General features: G+C 39.5%; 1 protein-coding gene across 2 annotated transcripts; it reads right to left on the reverse strand.

Annotated features, from left to right (window-relative positions):
• On the reverse strand, positions 1-24,205 carry TXLNG (taxilin gamma). Of its 2 annotated transcripts, XM_068423942.1 has the most exons (10): positions 24,062-24,205; positions 15,132-15,444; positions 14,344-14,435; positions 10,838-11,008; positions 9,894-10,088; positions 8,351-8,470; positions 7,205-7,279; positions 4,906-4,998; positions 4,276-4,371; positions 1-3,240 (listed from the first exon to the last, which is right to left on the reverse strand). In XM_068423942.1, the coding sequence occupies exons 1-10, from the start codon at positions 24,188-24,190 to the stop codon at positions 2,920-2,922; spliced, it is 1,605 nt and encodes a 534-aa protein (XP_068280043.1). In that variant the 5' UTR covers positions 24,191-24,205; the 3' UTR covers positions 1-2,919. The 2 variants fall into 2 exon arrangements, with proteins under 2 accessions (XP_068280043.1, XP_068280031.1); XM_068423930.1 differs by lacking the exon at positions 9,894-10,088 and having other exon boundaries at positions 24,062-24,190.
• Between the last annotated feature and the right edge of the window lie 1,171 nt (positions 24,206-25,376).

Genomic DNA, 25,376 nt, shown 5'->3' on the forward strand with positions numbered 1-25,376 from the left:
GTAGATAAAATTTCTGATTCACATTAGTGAAAAATCTCTACAAAATGTTTTTGAAAAGCAAAACAAAGACTGCCTGTTCATTTATCATTTTTCCTCATGAAAGCAGACATGGGTTGTAAAAATAAAGCAGTGTGTTTAGCACAAACTAGATTTCTGCATCACTTTTTTCACAGTTATTTCCATCTACAGTCCAAAGAGGTAGATTTTCTGCAACACCTGAGAATTGAACTGTAACGTAACCAGGTGTAATGAAAGGAAGGACAAACCATTAGATACAGCCCTAACTTACTTGTGTATGTATACACATATTTGGGTCTTGCTTCTTGCAGTTTAATCGTGGTGAAACTGTCAATCGGGCCCCAGAGTTTTGACAATGAGACATCCTTATTTCAGGCTACATCAGTTTACAGCCCGGGTGAAACAGTTTATGGTAGTGGGAGAAAGGCATTCATACAAGTTTACTTAAAAACCCTACTGGAGCCAACTTGGCTGCAGACCGGCAGTGCAAGAGCCTGCTGTATGGCAGATCAGTTAAGAGTGCTGAGCTTATCCCTTACATAATTTTTTTTTTTTTTTTTTTAAACACTCTTTAAGCAATGCATGAAACTGTATTGACTGGTTTCAGGAAGCAAAGTATAGCTCACCTTGGCCAGATAAGTTGATATGATATGGGTATGTTAAGGGTAGGAAAGAGAAAAGATAATCCCCATTTTAAAAGCCTTTCACTTGGGGCGTTCGGCTTCATTTACACATTAAGTCAGTAACAAATACATTTGTATTGCTGTTCTATACATCTGTCATTTCTCTAAAAGCCCTTTAAAATATTCTTGAAGCAGGGTCCAAAAATTCACTCTTGCCTCCATATAGAACAAGCACTATAGAAAGAATTGGTAGATACAAATGTCCAAATAATAAATTGTAAAAATAGAAAACTGCATGTCCTACCTTGCCAAGGGTATGATGCATCAGATAAAGTTTTTCACTTTTCCTCAGGAAAATTACTTCATGCTTAGTGTTAGCTGAAAACCAGTTCTCACAACAACTATTTTTTAAACAGCTTGATTCTATAAAGCAAGTCATTTGAAAAGCAAGTCTGAAAAACTCCTTTCCAGTATTTTTTTTTTTTGCCATATGGTTATCATGATTAACAGTTCAAAGCTCCGAGTCTAACTTGACTGACTGCTCATTGCTACCTTCTTTTCATTCCTGCATTGTGCTCAGACCACAAACACAAAACCCGCACAACTCCAGGAGAAAGATGGCCAGCTTCCCCTTTGCTCCACCATTTCAGAAATGTCAGTGTTGCACAGTTCCTCTCAGTGGTATGAGGTAACACACACTTACCAGGCCTTACCTAACCTTACTCTCTTTCAGAGACAGCTACATTATTTCAATGTACATTACTACAGGAAAAGGATCAGGAGCTCAGTGCAGCCTGAACATTCAAGTAATTCAGCCACTAAACTGTCAGGGTCATTGAGGGTGGGAAGCTCATTGAGAGATGTGCTTGATTCAGAAATCCCCTCCCAAGTAAGTGCAAAGAACTTCGAGTACCAGAAAAGGCTACATGTGTTTGTATTTCTTAAAACTACAGCAACCTAAACTAGAAAGTAAATACATGGGAACTAAGTTAAGGGTAGCTGGTAGTTATTTCACGCATTGTCTTGCCAAAAAATAAACGTTGGTCCTAGTTTCTCTCAGGAAGTCAAAATGTGGGTATCCGATTTTCTAGGAAAAGACTATATGGTTTAAGGTTAACACGGGAGCTTTGCTTGTGATATGTTAGTGTAAGAATTTGAAGTACCGTATTTACCAGATAACCTAACTGGGAAGGCACTCTGCCAACTGGTACAGCTTCAAGGTTGAGTGTGCAAGAAATTCCACGTTGTACTTCAGGAAAGTATTTGAATCTACATGTTCAATTATAACCAGTATACACCTAACTAACGCTTAAATACATTGCATAAAAGGCTATCAGAGAAAGCCTATACGCCACAGACTTGCATCTTCCACACCTATGGCAGTAAATGTCTATTTTCCAGCCCTTCAGATAATCCAGAGATTCATCTAGACAGTAACGGATTTCTCTAGTCAGCATAACCATGTGATGGACACACCGCAGCTGAGAGGGAAGAAAGTGACCAACACCTGTGCAATAGGCTACACAACTGCAAAATGCCACTCGGGAATGTTGCTGTACATTTTCTCACACATCTATATTTAACATGTTCACAGGTAGGGCAAATAGTCCAAACGAAGCTTTACAACACAACCCTGAGAAGTCTGCAAAAAGTTGTACACCCTGTTTCACCAGCTGCAAACTACTGTATTTCAAAGCTGTTTTTTCATACCACAAAGTACATAAAACCCTTTAAACATATTTTACTATATTCTGGACCTTTACTTTTTCATTCATATTTATGGGAACATACTAGAAGGGAAAGCTGACATTTTTTTTTACTGGCCATTAGACATCCTTATGTAGATAAATTTACTGGAAAAATTGGTAATTTTTAGTACATTGAGTGGCAAATCAACGAACAAAACCAGAATGCTGTTCTTTAAACCAAAAAAGTGACATGCTGTCACCATCTTCCCCAGAATGATGTTGTATCTGTACACGGTCTTCCATGACAGTGATTTGTGTTGTGGGGAGGAAACGCACATGCATCCTTTTATGGAAAAAATATTTTCTTTTAAAAAATGAGGCAGATGTGCAACACAGTTGTGGAAAATTTATAGTTTAAGCTATTTAAAGCTGCTATGCAGCTTCTTGTACCACATAAGTCCAGTAGTTCTAAGAAAATACAGATATGGTAGAAAAAGTAAGAAAATTTTCACCACAAAACCAAATAGTTACCACCAACAGAGAAAGTTATACACAAAATATATCTCTCAATACAGTGTTTACACTTCAGTTTAGTCTACAGATTCAGTGCCAGGAACAGGACTTGTTGAGACAGTCTTTTCGGAACTATTTGCTGCACATGATTCCACATCGGGTTGGATTCCTGGTTCTGTGTCAGTGGGAGTTCCCAGCTCCTCGTGGGAATTGAGTGTGCAGGACTGCAACACCTGCACAGCTAGATCCACATCTGCTTCTCTGAGAGAAACCTGCTCCTTAAGGACTTCCACCTTCTCATTCAGCTCGTTCCTTTCTGTCTGAAGGGCCCTGCATAGCTTCTCCAAACGCTCCAGTTTTATTTGAAAGCCCTTGTATTCTTTATCTCTTACTGTTTTCTGAAGGACAAAAGAAAATAAAAGCTCTGTGATCCAACAGATTTTTTTTTTGCTTAAAGTAACGAAAAGAATCACCACTATTTAATCCTGAATATTAAGTCTTAATTCAGCTAGTAGGTCAAATTCCAGCTTCACTAGAGCAAATTTATCCAGCACTTCAGATGGTTTGTCTAAGCTGAAGTAGCAACAGACACCTTTAGAAACAAGCAATGAGAACTATATAACTACATAACGCTAATTGTAAGTGAGGGCTGAGTATCAGTGAGGATCCTGATAAAGGATGAAGTCCCATAAAGCAGCCAATTACAACCCAAATAATGGCAACTATAGGGAGCAGAAGGGCACACAAGTGGGAAATCTACAATCCAGCAGCAGAATCCAGGTCAGAAGGTACCACACTCATGGCTCTCCTAACTAGGCTCCTTAAAAGAACAGAGAAAGATAAGCAGTGCTATAGCAGAACCTATATGACCTAGCACAGTTTAGCAAGACCATACCTAATATACTTGAACTAGACATTAGACAGGGTAGGCAGAACTTACACCTAGGGCTTGTGTGAAAACTGTTTTAGCTCCTCTCTTGCTGGACTACAATTAAGGAACGGCACCTTATGACCTCAAAAGGAGCAGCAATACAGGAAAGTAACTGATCCCTCATGCACGGGTTACTTCCTTCATGTCAGTCTTGTATATTTAAAATAGATTTCTATTGCAGCACTGGTTGAACTTTGCTCAGCATATTAAAATAGTCAATTCATTCAGCTTGTATGATTTCATACACATTATCCCACCAATTACACAGTAAGCAAGGAAAGATGAGGTTCAATTTTTTGTCATGAGTTTAGATTTATATAGCAGCTTTTATTTTCCGTGTCTGAGGAGAACAGTACCATTTACACAACAGAAAATGTAAGGCAGACAATCCAAGAAGAGGCTACTGTGTATTATTTCCAATTATCTAAAACTAAAAACCTGTATGAAGTTCTCTAGGATACAGACTCTAGTTTAGCCATACTGCTGCTTAAAAGATAATTACCTCTTCAGCCATTTGCAGAAGAGCCTTGTTGTTGTTTTCCCATTTTGTACGCCACACTATGGTTTCCTTTTCCAGTTTCTTAATCTTCTTTGTCATCTACAAAAGATAAGATTTATTTTTGTGGCTTGTGTTGCAACATAAGTAGGTTTGCACGAGTAATTCGACGACTTAGTGTTACTTTCCAAGTCCAGTTTGAACAAGTTATTTTACAGAAAAGTCTTTGTGCACAAAATCAACCCCACAAATACAGATTCTGCATTCAGAGAAAACAAGATTGATTCTTAAAAGAAACAGACTAACAACCTTAAAGTACAACTCATAAAAAGCTCCAGGAAAATAAGTTTTAAAACATAAGCACAGCCAAAAAGACCGAGAAGTATTGTATGCCTTTGATAAAACATTGAAATTAGGATTCAGGTATTATGCAAGTATGTCAAAAAACAGAAAAAAAAATGCATTTCTTTCCATAATATGACAAATTCTTACACTTTATCTTATGATCCAAATTAAATGTCAAAATATTCCATGTATTTTGAGAAGGCAAACACTGTTATAAAATCTAAAATGCTTCCGACTAAAAGCATGCATTTTTATATTACTTTTCATGAAACTAAGTAATCCTGTAAGTACCTTCTCCATTTCTTGCCTGAAGGTTGTAAAGAGTTCATTACTTTTTGCCATGGTCGTCTGGAATTCTTCAAACTTATCCATGTAAAGAGAAAGCTGTTGGGAAAGAGGCAGGAACATTAATCTGAACAGCTGTGTACAAATACAAAAATATTAAGGCACAAGGGAAAATTAAATTCAAAATAAATAGAAAATTAACTTTATCTTTTTTATACTATCCTATGATTGCCATTTGAGGACCATGCAGAACTTTTCTGAAAACATGCTATTCAAATTATATTATGAAAGGAGAGTTCTATGTTTATAGAACAGTAATATAGTCTAAAGAAAAAATGGCATGTTTAATAAAATGTTGGAAGACATCACAGTTCATCACTATCTCATTTTTCCTTGCCCACTGGAAAAAAGAAAAGTCTGTGGACTTTAATATACAGGAAATTCAGCACATGGTTAGTGAAATTAAACTTAAAAAAGACCTACCTTTCCACCTTAACCAGCCAAAGCTAACAGCCAAGGCTGGGACAAAATAAACATGATTGATTCCAGAAATCAAAATACACATTCACAACCTATGAAAATCTGCCCAGTGAGCAAAAATAATGGAAAGCGAATATTGACAAGGAATTCATTTAACAGTGAAAAACATTACATTTTAACAAGTGAAGAGTATTAATATTCAATGACAGAAAATTTTCTTGCCCTGCACCACAAGGTAAATCATCAAGAAGGAACTGCCAAATATGATAACAGTTTTTCACAAAAAAAATAGGCTATGCTCTTATTAAACAACTTATACTACCAGTGCTGTGATTTGATGTTCTGAGAATACATGACCATTCACTAGTAACTTCTTACTCCATCTGAAGAGTAATCCAGTTCTCTCAATTCTTACATCAGGGGTTGCAGGACAATACAATTCAGAGCACGGAAATACTGTATTTTCCTCTAATAGTAGAGGAAACTTCGTAACAGGAATTAGCCTACCTTGTCAACAGTAGATCATGACTCTCTGACATTATTGTGACTGAACTTTTTAGCTCATCTTATTCTACAAAAAATCTGTTGACCCCAGGAAACCACGAACTATACCCACTGTTACTATTAAGAAGCACAACAAAAAGTCAGTGGAATTTTAAATAAAGGGTAACCAACTGGGGAAAAAAAAAATCATAGAAGACTAAATGCAGCAAAAAAGCATTTGGGAAAATCTGGATATTAGTGAGTCCAAGTCACTGGACACCTCAAGGAGGGGGGTGTGTGTGTGTGTATGCGATTATATTTAACTACACACACACACACACTTTAAATATAACTGTTGGAAAGTCTGGAAAAGAATTAGGTACAGCGTGAAAAAAGGGCATGAAATGGAGCTTGCAAGGTGCCTTAATACAAAACCTCACAGAACTGAAGCCATAAGAGGTATACAACAAAAGGAATAGCTACTGCTTCTCAGATGCTATGACGTTAGCTGAACCTACCATTTCCCTTTGCCTTACGTGCTGAGCTCACGTGTGGCCAATGACTGCAGCTGATCCAGAACCACAGCAAAAAAACTGGAGACCATCTCTCCACTCTCAGAGAGGATTTTGCTGTAGCTTTTACAGCAAGAAAACAATTTGAAGATCATATTTTTTTTGTGGACAGAGACACTCAGTTTTAGGCTACTAAACCTGAATAACTACAAGGATAAACATGACATTGCTTGCTCCCAATCCTCCACAACAGGACAGGATGGAAACAGCAAGGAACAAATTCCAAAACCTGCATGGGTAAAAATCCCCACCCAACTCTCTATAGTCACAAGGGCCTCACTGGTCCTGAACAGCTATTAAAAAAAAAAAAAAAAAAAAAAAAAAATACCTTTGGAAGAGTGAACAACAGTTTCAGAGATGCCAAGGAATGATAAAGAAGTAGCCACAATGAAGAGATTCTTAAGCTTTCATATATTCTAGCCTTTGCAGTATTAACACTATTAATTTAAAAGGATACTAACTCCAGCAATTCAATGTTTAGCACCTTCCAGTAACAGTACTCTCCAGCTGTACTAACCAGCAAATACAAAATGTCAAGTCTTTACAATTTATACTTTACACTTCTCTGTTGAAGAGTTACCTACTGGAAATTAAATTTAAGACTTAATTCAAAAATACCATGTACTTTTCACAAGTAATATATTGCATCTGATGAATCATAATGTGCTTTTTTTCATATGTTGTGCTATGTTCACTACAATCACAAATCTCTCGGTATTTTTTTTTCAGAACAACTGTTATTGAAAAGCACTCCATTAAAAAAAAAATACCTGCTGCTTCAGCTGAGCTTCCTGTTGCTTCATCTGTTCACATTTGTGTCTGGACTCAGTAGCTTCTTTTAGCAGCTAAAAAAAAAAAATGCAAAAAGACACATAATGAAGAAAGTACTCCTAAGAATAGCTTAAAAAACTTGATCTATGATGAAAAATGAACCAAGGTTAACATCACCTAAGGGCCATTCAACCATGTTTTCTCACATGGGTATTTCATTACTATACTATATTTTCATATATACAAATTAAAGCACGTGCTGGCATGCAGAAATTATTTTTATTGAAGCATTTTTCTAATTGGTAACGTTAGTCAATGTTTCTATTTCTGTAGCAAGTTTGAACTGCTAAATTTATACTAGTTCACTATTACACTGTATGTAATTTATAATTATTTTGTAACCTCTCTAATTTATTTTCCACATCCATTTCTCCGGTCACTAATACTACCTTTACAGACTAGTTCAATTTCGCTTCAACTTGACACCATTTTGTAGATTCATCTTTGAAGATATTTTCTTCAGCTTATGATTCCAAAATTATGTTTTAATAATCTAGAACAATCCAACACTGGATGATCATTTTAAGATTATACAGAAAAAGCAAGGCTTTTGCCTAGAAGTTACAGATACTTAAGTAGCATTAAAAAAATAACTCTTCACCTAAGTATTTTTTAATTGGAAGCTAACTTCTTGGATCAGCAAGTAGATTGCTGATCATCAACATAAAAATAAAACATTAGGCATAGTTCTGGGGACAGATAGTTCAGAAGAGCATATGCTTTATTCTGCATTTGTTATTTCTTATAGCATAAAAACAGAGGTTACAACTACAAGACAGCAAGAAAGTATCTTCGGTGTTTCAGCTCAAGCCATTTCCCAGTCTAAGAAAAAACTAAATGATATCCAGCACATTTGCTGAGAAAATGCTAACAATAACATTACTTGCCTATGAATATGGACATTAATATTGTAGGCATCATACACACACACAGAGACACAAAACTTAAATCTCAGTCTTGATGTTGAATTCTATCCTAACTTTCAAAAGACAGTCCCCTTCAGTTTGTTGTATTTGTTTTAAATCATGAGAAATCTGGTTTGGTTGGTTTTGTTATTTCTCTTAACATACATAGCATTCACTTACAAACTCCCTTTCTCGCTGATGTTTTTCCTCTGCTTCTTTAATAAGTTGGGTAGTTTGCTGAAGTTTGGCATCCACAAGTTGCTGCTGCAGTTCTTTGTGTTTGAATACTTTATCAATATGCTACAGGAAGAAAGAAAATCGTATTACTTAAATACAAACAGTGCACTGGTCAATTCAGGTAAGTATGTGTATGGGGAGATGCATTTTGTTTAAAAGTTTCATGCAAAAGAAAAGCAGCAACAGACTGTTTTACATGCTTTTTTTCTCCCATTATCACCATACCTCATAGCTACACATTTTTTGTCTTTCACAGAAGCCAGATGCATGTTTTATTGAATTGGTACAATACTGTCAGTCACTTCCCACCAGGCATTTCAAAAATCCTGTAACAAGTAGTCTACATCCTTTCTTCTAAAGTTGGTGTATCTACCTCTAATCCTAATTGTATTTTGTCACATCTAAAAGCTCTAGTCCTCATAATTAAAAAAAGCTCAAAATGACTCAAGGTTTGCAACAATAGTTTATTTGGCTGATGAAATTCCACAAATCATTCCATTTTGCAGTCTTACTTTCATCTGTAAAGTAGCACAAGGCAGCTTCCTACCTTTTTTCTCCCCCAGATTATCTCACAGTAGATAGAAAAATTCCAGGAGGGCAAAAGGTGAGGAACTAGAGTCTACAGAAAGCTTTCTAACTGATCCAGATTTTAAGAAAAAAACAAAAACAAAAAAACAAAACCCAAAAATGAACAAAAACAGCTGAGAAATTATATTCCAAACCTTCTATGCCAACTAAGAACAAACTAATCTTAACTGTAGAACTCCTTAAAGCTTAGTTCTCTCTTTGACAAGGAGAATTGGCTGTTTTCCATTACGGTAGCTTAGACTGGCTGGTTCACATACTGGTGCCAATTCAAGCTAGCTCTGTTAGCCCTAAAATTTCCATGACACCAGTCTGAATATATTCTTAAAGCGTGATAGCTTATTTTAATTCTATGCCAACAAGAAGAGCTACATACACAAAGGAGCTTGCCAAAACCCCCCAACCTTAACGAACAAAAACAAGTAAGATAGAGAATAACTCTTATACTCCCCTCCCATTATAATGTGAAATTATAATTTAGGAGAACTTTAAATATGAATAGGTATTTATGTTGGAAATAACCTTTGGAAGCCATTTAGTCCACCCAAACCAGGGTCCACTTCAAAGTCTCATCAGATTGCTCACACCTTGCCCAGCTGAGTTCTGAATACCTCTAAAGACAGATTCCACAATTTCTGGACAACTTACTTCTATTTGACTGCTTTCACTGTGAAAGGTTTTTTCAATGCATCTTGAATTTAGATATGCAAAACTAGACAGGAAAGGCAGATAGTGGGCCAAACAGCTACTTAATTTTTCACAACAATGAAGTAAAAGGAATAATTTAAAATATATATATGATGGCTGTGAAGTATTAGGGGTTTTTCTCCCCTTTTAATAGTTATCTGATCCTTACAGTCAAGGAACTAACAGAATCCCATTAGAAGCATAATGTAAGCACCTCTTCTCGCAATGCATACTGCTCAATGAGTTTCTTCAGTTTTTCCCCCAGTTCAATATTTTCCTGACGAAGCTTGGCATTATGTATATCATGCTGTTCCAGTTGAGCCTGAATTTCATTCAGCGTAATCTGGAAGTGTGCAGTTGCTTCTTTCCGTCTTTCTTCTTCTTCACGCGCTTGCTGCATGTTTTCTTCCTTTTATGAGAGAATATTAACATGCTCAAGCCAAACCATGCACCTCTTTCATATTTTTGTCAGAAACAATGGTAATAATTCATTTCTGGACAGTTTAAAGTTCTAGAGTGATAGAGTTAATATAAGCCACAATCAGAACATGCTATGCTGACTATCCATATGAAGTGCATGGAATGAAGAATCTAGAAATTCCAGAACTTTTAGAGAATGTTGTCCTTACCACTACCAACATTACTCAAAGGCTGGTATTATAAGATGCTACATGAATACCTTTGCAAGCTAAGAATTACTTGGATGTTAAGAACAGCATCAATACTATAATGAAATTTCCTACAGTGATCAGAGATAAGAATCTCTTCACTCTCTTCCATTTCACTGCCATCCATTATATTCTGACAGAATTAAGCCTTTTTTGATACCTTGCTATTTCATGCTGCTGTTATTTCACTTGTGCTGTTTTTTTTCCAGCAGTCATCAGCACTGCTCCCAGAAACAAATACGACAAGATCACATAATGCAAGTACTATGATCTATGAACCAGTTTAAGGGGAGTAAAAAATAGTGAGTTGAACTATCCCTATATTCTTTACTTTAAAATCAGGTACACCTACACCACATGCCACTGATCTTCTGCAGTACAGGTAATGGGCAAAGCGGTAAGTAAAAAGCAGCAGTCCTGATTTTAAGCAGTAATCAATAAGTAAGATTTTCATGACCACTGGCACTGTAATTTATGTAAATAAACTGACCTTCAAAGTCTTGTTATGACGCTGAAGCTCCCGACAGAGAGATTCCAGTTTGCTACGTGCCAAAATGGCCTTGCTATGCTCACTCTGCAAGTGGACCTTCTCCTTCACAACTTGTGCTTGCTTCTTCTGCAGTATCTTCATCTGCCTTTGAACATTCCGGCTCTCCTCCAGCTAACATTAGAGAATATGTTTATTAAATAAACATAGGTGAAACTATCTTTATGCATCTAGATGAGCAGACTGAACAAACTTTTAAACATTTCAGATGAAAGTAAGGAAGTAAAATAATTTCATTAAGACCCCCAAGCTGATCTTAAGCTCCCATCATCCTACAGACAATTCTAAATGTGTAAGGACAGAAGACGAATATACAAATTCCAACTTAACAGACATTTGCCTTTGAGGAATAGGGGCCATGGACCTGTTGACCATGGGCTTTAAGCTTGCATTCAGCTACATGGGTAGGACTAGCCCTGAGAAAGGAGGATGTGGCAGCTACAATTAAAAGCCAACCGAGACCGGCTTTTCAACAAGTCACAACCTTTTCCACTCTCTTATCTGTAAGGTACACACAGCTGTTTATCCAACAGGTCTTGTTTTTACCATCAAAAAGAAAAACCCACTGAACTGTGTACAGAGTTCATTCTTGTCAGCAGGAGCTCCTACCAAAGGAAGCAGTAATTGATCAAGTTTGTAAAATGCTAAGGTATTTCAGAAAGGAACAGATAGAACCAGCAGCCCTGACAAATCAAGTAAAATACTATTAAAGCTGCACAGCCCAGGCTTTGATGACTTAAGAGATCTGTAGTCTCAACCATTTGAAACAAAATTTTTATTTTATTTCCTTTAGGCTGTTTAGATGGTAGATGACAGCATTAAACTTTGTATACAGTGCTGACTTCAAAATCTATTCTATGAATATACAATGAATGGATGTTTCTTGCATTATCCAGCTGAGAGTAAGTTCCACTACACATGATTTTTGGGCTCCCCAAGAAACCATATTATTTAGAGTCTGATCTATTGTAAAGAAGGTAACAATGTTAAGTGTAACACTGCTCCTCATTAGAAGGTGCATCACCCTCAGGACACCACAGGAAAAGAAAGTTGGCAATGAGGAACATGGCCATGACACAGAAGAACACAATGCTGGTTTTCTGAAAGAGCTCAAAATAATGCTGACGCACAGAAGAAAGAATAAATAAAGTTAAGGACCTCTATGACAACAGTACATTAAATGTATATTTAATCTAGTTTAGAGAAAAGGAGCATTAAGGAAATGTTTTGATATCTAAATACAAAAAGCCCTTTTCTTGGGTGGCCAGAAAAAAAAACCCGCACTTCAAGTGGCTGTGCTGTTTGCATACCTATGAAACTTCAGGCCTGTAAAAGCATGCCAACATGAGACATACCACCAAGGATGCAAACCTTCCTGCATCACAAATTGATCTCCTGATAGATTCCAAATTAGGAAAAAAAAATGTGGAAGATCTTTTGCCAGGAGAGAGGCATTCCTACCTTTATTGTACAGTCCTTTTCATGAGACACCACTGAAAAACCTGACAGTGAGCTTTAAAGATGATGAATCTTTAAAAAAAGAAAAAAAGCATTGTAGGTGTGCTGTCATGAACAGTTCAAACCTCTGCTGGCATTAAAGCTGACACCTATGCCAGTGGTTCACCACCACTATCATGAAGAAAAGAATGCATCTTAAAAGGAATACAATCAGATCCGACCTAAACTTCTTCAGGGGAACAGAGTACCTCTAACACTCATTCAGCTAAAACAGAGCCACTGTTACACCCAAACAAGCTCCCACCCAACTTCCCAGCAGTTCTGAGCATCATGGGGAAAGCAACTGGTTTTCTACGATGGTGACTATCTACGGACTGTGAATGCTTACTCTACCTAGACTATGGATCCTCTCCTGAGAGGGGAAAAAACATAACGTGAACACGTCTCTCCCTATTGCTAAGCTTTTTTGAAGGAAATTACAACTCACTTCATCTAGCTGTTCCCTAATTGTTTTGAGATCTTTCCTTCAACAAGAAAACTCAAAGTGAAGATGGTGCAGAATGTTTTCTTTCTGCAGAAGCAAGGAATTCATGCCAACCTAGCTCCTCATGCAGGCCATCATCATCACCACTGTGATTTGACATGGGAGCTGTTAGCTCAAATAGAAAAAGGCATCACGTGCGCAAGCAATTGCTCGTAAGAACTAACTCTTTTACTGCATTTTTCTCTCACAATATCAAATCTCATCTTTAGGTGGGCTCCCCCTTGAGTTGCACTATGGAAGTATTATTCTCATTTAAATGAAAGTGACTTAGAGAAGCTGCTGGTTTTGAAGGAAATTCACTCATGTGAACAAGAGCGTGCATGTGGGAGAGAGCAAGGAAAACAAAGCAAAAACATAACAGACCTCCAAGGAGGACTCAGGATTTCCTAAACAGAACTAACCTAAGTCTATTCTTAAGTAATTAGTATTGCCTCTGTCAGTAAAAAGACTACCTGCTAGCTCATCCTCAAAGCTCTGGAGACAGTTATTAATCTCAAAGGAAAAATGAATTTATTTCAGAAGAGTTATGCCATGTTGTGCAGCCGTTATGGCATTTTCAGAAACATTTTCACATATAATACACTTGACATCTTAGAAAGCAAATCTTATGCTGTTTTCAAGCTAGTAAGTTATCTATTTAGTTTTGCACTCATTTTATATCTACAAATATGATGGGACAACATATACAGACAGTATTTCCAGTCTTTCCATTCTTGTCTGTCCCTGTCTCAAGATGAAGCATTTTTGTCTCCAGGCACATTATGAAAAGTCAACTTATGAGCCTTTTTTCCTCCCAGTTTTGCTATAAATTAATTTAGAAAATAAATTATAATTTCTCCTACTTGGGGTGGGAATGCACTTTATTATCAATTACTGCTAACGTTTTGCCTTTTTGGTACATTACTGAAGGAATGTATACTTTTCTATCCATTCCTTTGCATGATCAGAAAGCACAAAGCAAAATTAAACCTAGATCTTTCCAACTTCCCCTACCACCCAAAGATCACTAAAGAGTTAAGTTTAACTGAACCTTTCCCCCCCCCAAATCTTGTTATCACAGTATGTTCTCTCCCTTTATCATAAAGGGTATAAATTATAAAATGCTAGCACAAAAGCATTATCAACAGACAAAACCTAAGAAAATAATTAGTCCCAAAAGAAACTCTTAGCTTTTCTGTTAATCCTAATGTTATGCTTCAGCACCAAATTATCAAGTTATCATAACCTATTTTTTCTTTGGATTTAGGCAGTCATGTAGAAGTAAAATGACTACATGCAAGTTTGGCTGCAGCAATACTCATAACAAGCCTGAGCATTCTTTCCCCCCCTCCCCTTACCAACACTGTGAAACATTCAAAATCGTTAACTGTCCCGTATTAGAAGTTCCTGCATTCCACAGTTAATATTAACAGATGAATAGCTCCTGCTGTCTTTACAAATTACTTACCAGATCAGCATACTTCTTGCACAAAGCTGCCAGCTTTTCCTCTGGAGTAGAAAGTGTGTTCAAGGCTTGCATTAATAATAGTACTTCTTTTCCTATAAATTGGATCAAAGACAACCATATTGAGAAAAAACATAAAAAGCAGCCTGTCTTTAGAAGTAAAATTTAGAACCATGTGAAATTAGTGTGAGTTAAGTTGTTCTCTGGTTTGATAGCCATCCGAACGGATGACAAACAGGAAGTCACCACAGTAAGAATAAAATTGTGTTGCCTATCTGTCATTTCACAACTTGGATAGCAAAAGTTACTTTAAACTTAAAGCTGCAAAAATATTTTTGTTTTATAATTTATAATAGCACAGCTAAAAAGAAAAATCTGAAAGAGTGAAATTTAAAAGGTTTAAGTTTTGCTAATAAAGGATATTCACAGAAGTGTGTAATAAGCCTTTGGAATTTAAATATCAGCAGTGCTTTGGTAGCATTGAACAACACAATTCCAAATTTAAAAGTTAATCCAATAACCTGAAAGTTAAAAAAGCTGATTTGTGATTACCACATTATTATTATTTTTATTAAAGTTCCTGTAAAAAGAGCATTACCAGCAGAAGGATTCTTACATATGCATTAAGAACTGCCTTTTCCTAAGCAGAAGTACACATATTTTCAGAATATCCCATTAAAGATGACAAGTTTTGACTACAAAGTAAACTTGAGAGAAAGACAGAGAAAATGCATAGCTATCTTACAAAAAATATTAAAACCAAAAAATACAAAATGCCGAAGAGAACATACCCAAAGTTTTCTCCTTGTGTTTTTCACTCTCTGGATCTTGTTGGCCATCAGGTGGATCAGTACGGGCTTCTTCTCTCCCAGGAGTCTCCTCACGAGACTCTTGAGAGCAACACGTGGACCCCAGGTGCTTTCTGTTCTTTGTGATATACTCAGCTTCTTCCAACGCACCCATGTTTTCCAGGCTGTAACAGTTGGACTGCACATGCTGCAATGCTGTATCAGACAATTCATTGCACTTGCTGTTCACCAGCTGATCCTGGTTATTCATTCCCATCTCCTGAGATCCAGCTTCTTCCATTGCACCACCAACCAACTTCAGAAAGGAAAGGAAGAAGCAGAAATTAAACAGTCAAACAACTGTATCTAAAATGAAAGTTTCCACCTTTCTTTTGCATGGATAGATGACAAAAATTCCACCATTATTCAAGTTGATACTCACTGTTGTTAAGACAGGTACATAAATAACTGTATACAGAATAAGCCTAAAGAGTGACGAAGAAAACAGCACACAAAAGCCCAAAATACTAATTACTCTGTTATGAAACAACTTTGATACCTTGTCACTGCAAAATATTTATACTCAGAAATTCACATGGAAATCTGTTCTTAAAACTCCAAAATTAACTGGTTATCATCTCAGCTGTTAAAGCACACAGTCTTAAATGAGACCATTTCTCCCTCATAGTTCTTAAAAACTTATCTCACAAATCAGCACTAAATATACTGAATCTAAAACTCAGCAAGAGTTTTACTAGCTTTATGTACTGCTATTTGAAAAATAAGGTACAGAAATTGAGACAGGAGGACACCATTATTAAAACCAACTTTATTACATACTAGTTTCAGTAAACTGGAAGATACCAGTTTTAAAATAATTCAAGAGACATACTGCAAGAAAGAGAGGGGAAAAAAATTAACCTGCTAGGAAGACTAAAGAAATCCACAGAAATACATTGTTTCAATAACATAGGTAGGGTAAGAGTTTAGACTACTTCAATCAGAATGCCAAATACAATTGTCAGCTCATGACTGGAGAGAATCTGTTACAAGAGGACCAGGAGCACATTCATTTTTGAAGTGTTAAAATTCACATCTATGAAATTATCAAAAAAAGTGAATATTAACTGGCTTCAGATTTGGAGTTCTACTGCCTATGATTTTTAACAATACATTATTTCTGCTCAATTAAACAGAACTTTCTTGAAAGTTTTCTTAAACCCCCAAATGTTTAATCATTTAACAAAAAAGTTAAAACATCACCAGTTGTTTTAACACTGCAGTGATATGTCCGTATTTTGGAGCACAACACCTGATGATACCACTCTATAGCTTATTAAGCAGCTACCAGACTCCCCCCTTAATCACCAGAACAACGTTCTCCATTTGAAGAAACATTCAAGGCTGATGAGAACTTCAAGGGTGTTTGGTTGGGTAGTTTTTTTGTTTTGTCTGTTTTCTTACACTACAGAGGCTGGGACTCAGGACAATACTTGGAAGTGATTGGGTATTTTTTTTTGTGTCCATTTGCAATGCTACTATGCAATGTCAATACATAGTTAGAAGTATGATAAGCAGAGTCGAACTCACTTTACTGCCAAAGTAAAGCGATCATTCTCATTGATTTATTTTCAGTGAAAGTAAGCTTCCTTAAAATGTCACACAGAATTATAAAAACAGGGCTTGTTTATATGCAAGGTTATGCTGTTTAAGCACAAATAAATTTCAGACTATTTTATATTTTAATACTAAAAATGTGCTAATTTTTAAAGCCAGGAGTTTGCACTGGGTTTTATATTCTGCACAGACAGACTGTTTTCCTCTTCAAAAGGAATTAGCCAACATCAAAGGAATGCAGCCAACACTGATAATATATTGTGAGATATATTTCAACTCCCAATTTGTTCAGCATGCTCGGAAGAGTTATTTAAAAGCCATTAAACAAATATGCATTAATATTGTAAAAAAATATATAACAGCTTAGTTGTTCTCTATAAAGGAAGTCCCTTGCTTTAGACCTTATCTCAAGGCAGATTCATTCTTAGAATCACAGAATCATTTTGGTTGGAAAGGTCCTTTAAGATCATCGAACACAACCATTAACCTAGCACTGCCAAGCCCACCACTAAACCATGTCCCTAAGCACCACACCTACTCGTCCTTTAAATACCTCCAGGGATGGTGACTCCACCACTTCCCTGGGCAGCCTGTTCCAATGATTGATAACCCTCTCGGTGAAGAAATTTTTCCTGATATCTAATCTAAACCTCCCCTGGTGCAACTTGAGGCCGTTTCCACTCATCCTATAACTTGTTACCTGAAAGGATGGAATTCATACAATACCTTTCACAGAAGACATTAAGCTTTTTAACTGCAAATAATCTGTATAGACATTAAGGAGCAACTTTTGAGTTATCAAGGAAGATTCACATTGCGCTGCTCTTTACAAGTGTGGAAATGATGCACCTGCTTTATTGACAAATATAAACACACTGCAGTTTTATTCTCCAGTCATGTTGGACAACATACTTGATAAATGCCTGAAAAGGTAATACAGTAATAGAATTGCTGTAACAAATAACCAACCCCAACATTTAACAGTTGACTTTTTAGAGCTGTAAAATGCATATTTTTTCCCTTAGATGATCTTAAACTCTGGGGCTTCCATTGGCATGGGAAAGGCTTACCCCTCCAACTTTCGGGTCAGCTAAACAAACAAGAGATGCTTCTTAAAAAAGAACAAGACACATGAAAACAGCAGAGCTCACTTACCCTTTTTGTAGGTAACAATGGTTGAAACCATGGCACAGCCCTTCTCTAAAAAAACATGATTCACACAAAAGCTGAAGATACTGTGTCACAGTACACTGACAGCACAGGAAAGATCAGAGGTATCTGAACACATCATGATACCAGAGTAGAACTGCAGAACCAACACAACAGCTGAAACTTGCAGTTTTTCAATCGCATACAACGTGAACTTTGATTCAGATACTCGTGCCTAAGCAGCCTGGCAAAAGGGTGGAAAAGTCTGCTCTAAACTCAAAGTTCCTGGTTTGGCACGGTATTTCCAGACTTTCTGAACTCCATAAACAGACTCAAAATTTTCTTTTTGAAAGCAGAGCACAGAATCGCCAGGAACTCCAACAAGCAGCTGAGAAGGCCCGACTGGCTGCAGCTGTAGTTACACATCGACCAGCAGCAGTGCCCAAACAGCTCTCCTGCTATCATTTCATTCCCCTTTTTCATACCCACCTCTGTTGTAATAGCAACAACATTCGTGCAACTTGTTCTCACGCAATTTATAGCCAGATCAGTACCTCAGCCCAGTTCACTGCACAGCAACAGGCAATCCTGCTAACCAGAAGCGCTAGCACAATGTGGGAAAGAAGCCAAAGCATGAGAGTCACTAAAAGAAAAGTCAGTCTCATCACGTCCAGAGCACAAGGAACTAAAAAAGAATACCTTATCCTCACCACAGGTACATAGTTAACACTGACTACTGAGGTACTAGAACACCATCAGCAAGATGATGTTCATGAGAAGCACTGCTTCAAATTTAGAAAACCAGTGAAAATTTCTGGGTTGTCATTTTCATCTGACAAAACTCTGCCGTTTCTGGGGAAAATAGAACAACTACTGGCAGGGACATACATGTGACTAGTAAGTCAAGAAATGCCCACCTCTACTAGCAAACCATCAGATTAACCTAAATACCTGGCAATTCAGAGCTGGCAATTCATATGCATATTCCAAAGCATATGGAAGTTTCACGGAGTGAACACTACCTCATTAATTCAGCAGAGCTTTTTGTAGAAGTTAAATTAGGTGTCAGTCCAATTCTTCACCAACAATAATAATTTCTCAACTCTCAGTATTCTCTATCCTTTGTCAAAAAACCCACAAGGGTTTTCAGAACTTCAGGCTTGCTCTCCGAAGTCTAACAGAGAATGCAGAAATAACTTATCAGAATACTTAACTGAAGAAAAAGGTTTGTGTACAAGTGTCTTGTACATCTCAAATATATTTGAAAATAGCGATAGTGAAAAAGCTACACAACTTGTCAGCCTTCTTTTGTTTTTCCAGTGAATGTGGAACAAACCCAAGCTTACTGACAAGCAAGCATGCTCCCTGAAAAACCAAACCTCAGTGTGGCAGCAGACAGTTTTTGTAATAATACCCAATTTTCTTAGCTTAAATACAATTAAAAATTGGTGACCACAGGCTAGAACGCTGTATTTAAAGAAGTGGTTCTACCAGCAGCTAGAACAACCTGATAACATACAAAAAATAACAAAAAAAAAAAAAAAAACAAACCAAAACCAAACTAGTTAAATTCTATCAAGTTGAAGTCCATAAGTTCTAGCAAAACTGACAGTAGTGGCATAAGTTACTAAAATTCCATTGTATTTATCCTAGATCAGAAAGTGTTTGGTTTTCATTTTGAACAGAGAAGTCTGCTATTGCCTGACAGGGGCCACAAACACTAATAGCTAGATGGCTTCCCAATTATGACTAACAAAATTTTCTGTCACTTTAGACATTAAAAACATAACCAGAAGTATAAGCAGCCTTCCTACACTCAATTTTATTCTTGAAACACTTTAAATACAGACAGTTTCAGATTTGATCTGTATCAAGCTTCAAGTTGGATTATAGCAATAATAAAGGTCACATTGAGAACGTTAAGTACTAAACCACATTAGTATCACTGAAATTGCACCCCCTCCACCCCCCGCTTACTGAGGCAATGGTCAGAACCTCAGTTATTACCTCTACCTTTTCAAATGCATGCTCAGACGACTGAACTCCTCAGTTTAACATTCCAGCCAGAACAGAGCACTTCCAACAGCACATTGTATAATAGCGCTGATTCAGTACTGACTGAATAAAAACAAAACAAAAGCATCCCACCAAAGACCTTCTACTGAAATCACTGCTACCTTTTCTAGCTGCTACCATGCTCTCTCAGCTTCCAGCTCCCTTCCAACCACCTTTAATGATAGGTGGCTCATAATCTGACAGACCAGAATTAGATTGTTACATACCTAGAAAGATTTTCAGTGGGAGACAAAAAGAGTCTGTTGCACAGACAATGTGCCACCTCATAAGATCACAAAAATATTTATCAAAATTCAAAACTGTACCATTAAAAAGTAAGATACTTGCCACCTACCTAGCTGTGAAACCAGCTATTACAAGACGCTGACCCTGCTGAATAAGCATATCCTCTGCAAGCTATTTAAGACAGAGCTACAGGCCAAACTTGAGGATGCCTCTAGGAAAATTACTGGTAACATCGCTCCTGCTCACCCCAAAGCTTTTGTTCAGTCTTCTGCTCTGTTCTCTCAGCTTGTATCTTGATCAGAAAAGGTGCACATCAGGAAAACTCTACCTTACTTCATACCTAAAAGATGAGAGTACAAGACAGGTATCCTATTTATGAAACTGGCTATGATCACAAGAGCCTAAGCCAACCTTAATTCAAACAGCACTGCTTCAGTAACATGCGCTGCACCTAAGGACAAAACAGATACCTAGGCAGAACTTATCCTACCATGCCAAAATGTATCATGAACAGGCTTATTTTTTTATTCTAGTACCTACAGAAGTCTGTAACACGCAGTGCTACCTAAAACATACTGTGCTTATTATTGGTACTATGCGTACTAAAGTACCTATATTTTATACTCCTGCACATAACACCTCTCTGTACCTCTTATTAAAAGAAACCATAATTAGTAGCTACACCAACATCCTTTTTCTCCTGTATGTTAGCAAATTACCCTAAAAAAATAAGCACTAGCATTAATTTATCAAAACATCTCCTATATTCCCCATAGTAGCAGTTGGCCCTTACTGTGAAAAGACTCTTACAATCTCAGCCTTTGGAACTGCTAATACTTTCAAAAAGTACCCTGGAAGCTTTAGAACAAACACATGTACATAAAATAGTTTTTTACAACTGTAAGACAACATAAATATACAAGCAAATACATAATCATTTGTTCAGCATCAGGCTCCAGAAAAGACCATCTGACTAACATAGTTCAGCTGACTAAGGTTTCAAACTTATTGCACATGCAAGTGGACATAAAAGCCTTATAACCCTTCTCCTGACCAATTACATTAAAAAAATCCTGTAGTAAAAAGTATATTTATCATAATTGTTTATGGTTTATAACAAATTTTAGGCTTTCTGCATCCCAGCAATTTACTTTTACCTGCTAACACAGGAAAACTTACTTTGAAAACATGTGTGTAATATACTTCTCCTTAGCACAGATACTCAAAAAGACTTAATTTAACATAAATGTATTGTGCTGAAAAATCAGTCATTCTTGGTAGTCATTTTATTCACGACTTCTCCACAAAAACTAGCACTTGGGGATGTCACAAAATTTGGGTTTGAATTTAATAGCAGATGCACCGTCATCCACTGGTCTAGACACTGTAATTCAGGTGCTTTGACCACAAGACTAGCTTATTAAGGTTATTTCTCCACGCAATACTTCTCTATACTGTGCTCACTGACCTAAATGATCATGCAGTCTAATTATACCCTTCTGAAAACCTCACAGCCTCTGAGGTGGCTTCCCCACTGAACTAAGATATTAGTTGTGAGATCAGAAAGTCATTTCAAACAAGCATTTCACCCTGTTCTGTCATTACATTAAAAATTATGTTCTATGCACTCATTTATCTACTTCCAAAATACTGGACTGAAGCACCTGCAGTATTGCTCATCATTAGTTTCAAAGCATTGCAAGGTTAGAAGTCCCAACACAGCAGGAGGACGATGAAGAAATTCCTACTTTGGAAATCTGCATTTTATCTTTATCAAAGTCAATACAGAGTCAATGTTAAAAGAATTCCACTATTAATACTGCTGGCCTTACATTCAAAATATGGTCTTTGATAGTGGTTCAGACACATTCTCACATGACCCCTGCTTATGGTCCTCACTTTTTTCTGCTACCCTTTCCGTGCTTCTTGCTCTTTCAGTGTCCTCATGACACAGAAGACATTCCTGCTTTTAAAAATAGCTTTTTTATTTACCTCAAACATAATCTCAAAAGAAAGAAAAAAAAAAGTTGTGTTTCTGTCACAGGTTTGTATCATTTTTCTTCTCTGTGCTCTGAAAAGACTAGAAAGATCTCTTCCCTGCTTTAGCTTAAAACATTAAAAAACATTTCCTGTCATTCTAGCAAAAATTTCACTGAAGGAACCCAAAGCTTAACTGGAAACTTTCAGTGCATTGACATGCAGGGCAAAGTGCTGCACATTTCACCAGCCCTTTTTTAATGCAAGCATCTGAGACAGGTACTAATGAAGAAAACATTTAATATAGCATGAATCACTTCCGCCAATGAGGTTTCACTTCCTCTTCACTATAAACCTAATAGTTTTCTAGTCATCCACAGTACATTTCTGGAAAAAGCAGGGTAGACAAGTTCTGAATTCCCAATGCAAACAGGTCACAAAGGAACCTAGAAATAAAGAAGCTCCTGTGTACCAAGGCAGGGGGAGGGAAACCTGAAAGAGATTGCTGAAGGATTTTTTAATTCACAAAAAAAGTTCAAAGTAAAATTTGCTTAATATTCTCTGCCACATTTCATGTTTTTTTAAAAATTAAATTTCATTTGACAGTGGGTATATGAAATAATATGGAGATGCTGGTTGGTTTTTTTTTTTAAAAAAAAAAAAAAACAACTCATCTGATATCTTTCATACCAGACACTAAAGTTAGTTACAAGCCATTTCCTAGTAAAAAACTTCAGCAAACACACAGCAGAAGAGATGGTTTTTCATTGAGGAAAGCTAGCTCCACAGCTTCCTAAATCTCTCCCCAGCAGTCAAAATAAACAACCACCACCACAAAGTCACTATTTCTGGGATGTTATTATCCTTTAAACCACAGAAAAAAGTTACCACAAAAAATGCACTTGAACGTATGTAAGGACACAGGATGAGATCCTAAAGCGGCACATGAGCTTACCAAGGCAGTTTTGTCACATAAAACACTGTGTTGGTGATATTACATACAGCAGCTGAATTACAGCACATTTTAAGTCCGTGCTGTTCGGTGCCCGAGCCCACATATTTCAGGCTTTTCCTACAAGGATACGCAACCAGAAATCACCGTAAAGTCACCGAGGACGCCAGGACACCGCTGCTTTCGGTGTCGTTCCGGCAGAAGAAGGGAAAAGAGGGAAAAGGCCACTTTTACCTGTTCCGGAGGGTAAGGGCACCCTCCCGCCGCCCCGCAGGCAAGCGGGCAAAGCCTCCGCTCCTGCCAGGCGTGCCTCGCACTCCCCCGCACCGCTCGCACCGGCGGGCGCCAATTGCCGGCAACGGCGCCGGGGCCGCCCGACACTGTCGGGCCGCGGCCCCTCCGCCGGCGGCACACACGCGGGGCCGCCCGGAGGAGCCCCCCCTCCTCCCCACGGCCGCCCAGAGCCCGGCCCGCGCAGAGCTACAGCGGTTCCCCGCCCCCCACCCCCCCCACCGGGCCCCGCCACGTGCCGCCCCCAGCGGCCCGCCGCGCGCGCGAGGCAGGGACCGCCCCGCCCCCGCCGCGCTCCCCGCGAGCGCCCGGAGAGGGGAGAGCCAGCCCCGGCCCCGCGCGGCGAGCGCGGCTCCCCGGGGGCGATGCCGAGACACCTCACCCCGACACACACCCGCGGCTGCAGCGACGGGTCCGCTCCCGGGGGAAGCAAAGCGGAGTGGAGCCTGGCCTGCCCGCGGCAGGCTCCCGAAGCGGGGGAGGCGGCAGGAGCACCGCCTGCCCCAGTCCCGAGCACCCGGGCTGGCCGGCCGCGGCGCGCGGAGGCCGCATGGGGACGGGGGAGGCGGGGAACGAGGCGCCACAAGCCGGCGGGGTGGAGAGGCGGAGCGCCCTCCCCCCGGGCCAGTCTGCGCGCCGCCCTCACCTCCGGGCTGCCGCTCGGGGCCGCCGCCGCCGCCGCCTCCTCGCTGCTTTGGCTCTGGCGCCGGCTCCGTCCCGCCGCTGCCGCGCTGCTGCCGCCGCCGCGCGCTGCCTCCGCTCCGCGCGTCGCCATGATGTGACGGCAGCATCCAAACAAGCTGCCGAGCCGAGGGACACCGGAAGCTTTCTCTGCGGGCCCGCCCCTTCTCCCGACGACAGCCAATCGCCGTGCAATCTTCTGCCCCACGTGGGAGACTTGCGCCCTCCCCGCCCGCGAGGCGGGCGGGGCGGAGTTGCCGCTCGGGGGCTCCCCGCGGAGAGCCGGACTGCGCTTCCCAGCGTGCTCCGCGCGGGGACGCAGCCGCCCGGCCCCAGCATGCACTGCGCGGCGCCCCAGCGCGCACGCCTGCGCAGGGCCTGCCGGGAGCGGTAGTCGGGCCTGGCGTGGGGCGGCCGGGGGCTGTAGTCTCGACGGCTGGGGCCGGGGGGGGCGGCGGGAACGGTCGCGGCAGCTCCGCATTACCAACGGCCGGTCAGCGAAGGAAGCGTGGGCCCCTCCCTGACTCCAGCTTTATTCTGCCGTCCTTATAGCTGTTACCTGCCTTTGTCACGGCTGTGAAGACGCGGCCAGCTCAGCGGCGCGGCCGGGACAGGGCGCCCAGCGAGGGGAGGCTGCTGCTGGCCGCGCTCGGTGGCAGCTCGGAGGTGCTGCTCCTGAAGAAAAAGCAGGGCGTCTGTCGGGAAACGGAGTTACGCCAGGAGGTTTTGCCAGGAGTTGCTTTGCGGGCGTAGCCGAGGCCAGGACTGCCGACGGAGCGTCGTCTTAGGCCGGCACAGCTGGAGGAACCGCTTTGAGCCATCGGCCCTTCTTGTGAACGCGGCGGAGTGCTGCAGCCTGTGCCTTCGCGAGCCCTGCTCCGCTCCACGTGGCTTCTGCTAGTGGCGAGGTTGCTATGGGTTTAGGGATTGCTTCTCAAAAGAAAGGATGACAACATATGCTGAAGGAAAGAGTGAGGCTGATGAGGCGTGCGTGCGACCCTTTGAACCCACCATCAGTTCCATGTGCACGTGTGGGCCTTCATCTTCTGGTGGACTGCTGTAGAATAACTTACAACAGACACATGCAAACATCTTGGAAATACATGTTTCTGCTTTCCAGGGAAACAAACTTAACCTCTTAATAATATCAGGGGAACCTTTATGTTCTTTTTTGTAGTTACTGAATAAAAATATCACTCTAAACCTCCCCAAACACTTACTTCAGCAAATAGGTAGAGTGGATGTTTGTGTTGAACAAAGTAGCTTCTGTGAGGCAGTAC

The sequence above is a fragment of the Nyctibius grandis genome, chromosome 2 (assembly GCF_013368605.1).
Source record: "Nyctibius grandis isolate bNycGra1 chromosome 2, bNycGra1.pri, whole genome shotgun sequence".
In the NCBI taxonomy this organism is placed as follows: Eukaryota; Metazoa; Chordata; class Aves; order Nyctibiiformes; family Nyctibiidae; genus Nyctibius; species Nyctibius grandis.